The sequence below is a fragment of the Penaeus monodon genome, chromosome 15 (genome assembly GCF_015228065.2).
Source record: "Penaeus monodon isolate SGIC_2016 chromosome 15, NSTDA_Pmon_1, whole genome shotgun sequence".
Classification (NCBI taxonomy): Eukaryota; Metazoa; Arthropoda; class Malacostraca; order Decapoda; family Penaeidae; genus Penaeus; species Penaeus monodon.
Genome location: NC_051400.1, coordinates 47,009,729 through 47,011,130, shown reverse-complemented (window position 1 = coordinate 47,011,130; position 1,402 = coordinate 47,009,729). Strand labels below are relative to the sequence as shown.

The following is a 1,402-nucleotide window of genomic DNA, read 5'->3' as shown; positions in this document are numbered from 1 at the left end:
CAGCCACAGGAAGCAAGCGAGTTCGTAATCGAGTTTGCGTTCGTGGGGCTGATGGCGTCCACGTGGCTCCGCAGATTAAAACTCTTCGTCGACGCCCGCTTTGGAGGCAGAAAATGGCCCGAATGTTGCTGACCTGATGAAAGGCTGGAATATTCATTCGCCTTTGCCGTTCCGTGAAGTGAGAGGTCGTTTTGGAGAATTCGGGAGGTGTTCTTTTCCGCCCATGGCAAGACCCGGGAAAAGACTGAGGGAAAAGGTCGTTGTTTGAGCAAATATGGATCTGATAATGGTATAGAAATGCTATGCGTCGCCGGGTTTCAACGAGGCGCCGACTAAACGAATAGACGGTTGGTCATATTACACCAATATGTTCCGAGAGGGATTTCGTAACTTTGGCCAACTTTTTCCCTCGTCACGAACCTTGACAGGCCTCCCCTCTTCCATCCACCAGCCTCTCCGCCCGAGCCCGACTCCCTCCGCCGCCCCCGTGGCACCGAGGGGGGGGGGGCAGAGGGCGTGTGCGCGCGAGGAGGGAGGCCTGCGAGTGCCAGTCGCCAGGTCACGGCTCCAGTGTGGCGGAGGCTCCCTTCCGCAGCGGTGCGGGGATCTCCTGCGGCCTTGTCTCGCCCCGGCTCTACCACGCGTCCGCCCGCGCCACACGCCGTCCGGAGCCACATGGCCGCCTGGGACGCCCACGGCTGGCAGGCAGTGATCAGAGGCTCTGGCCCGGATTTCCCTTCGCGATACTTCTCTCGGCAATGGAAGAGCGAGTCGATGGTTATGGCATTATGGTAATGGACTGCAAATCTGCCATAATTCGGTAACAGCTGGAAAATCCATCACTCCGACTATATTTCAACTCAATAAATGTACTGTAATACCTCACTTTCCTTTCGCCAAGGAGGACACTCTTCTCAAAGGTGGATCGTATCAACAAGTGGCCGCGCAGCATAATTCACTGCACAGCCGCACCAAGGCAAAACCTCCGAACAGAACGAGACTTGGGGTACATTTACTGAACAGAAAAAAACACACTGAAACCACAACAAAAACGCGCAAGCAGTCTTGGCATCTCTTCCGCTCATCTACTAATCTACGTCTTCGCTATGACCGCGACAAGGGAACCTGCAGCATCTCGGCGACGCCTGCTGCACCTGCTGATCATCTGCATCAGGTAGGTCCCGGTGACGTGAGTGAGCTGTGTGACGGAGAGGCTGCATGGCGTATCTCCGCAATCGTCATGCAAAGCACTGCTCCTTCCCGCTCGCTCCTTGTGCTGAGGACTCCTCGCGCCCTGGCAGAGCACCGCCTCGGGCTTTCCACGCGATGAGTACGCCACGCGGCACAGAGATTAGCCACATTGTGAAAAAAATTACAACGTGTTTGCAACAAATTCGAAGGC

The 1,402-nt window shown here is 55.8% G+C and overlaps 1 protein-coding gene across 1 annotated transcript in view; it reads left to right on the top strand.

The window, feature by feature from the left end:
- Positions 1-606: 606 nt before the first annotated feature.
- LOC119582056 (gamma-aminobutyric acid receptor subunit alpha-1-like) overlaps positions 607-1,402 on the top strand; it is a gene marked incomplete at its 3' end in the record, with an annotated part of 210,639 nt that continues 209,843 nt past the window's right edge. Inside the window, 1 exon segment of the mRNA XM_037930297.1 lies at positions 607-1,174. Coding sequence (XP_037786225.1) covers positions 1,107-1,174 — 68 coding nt within the window.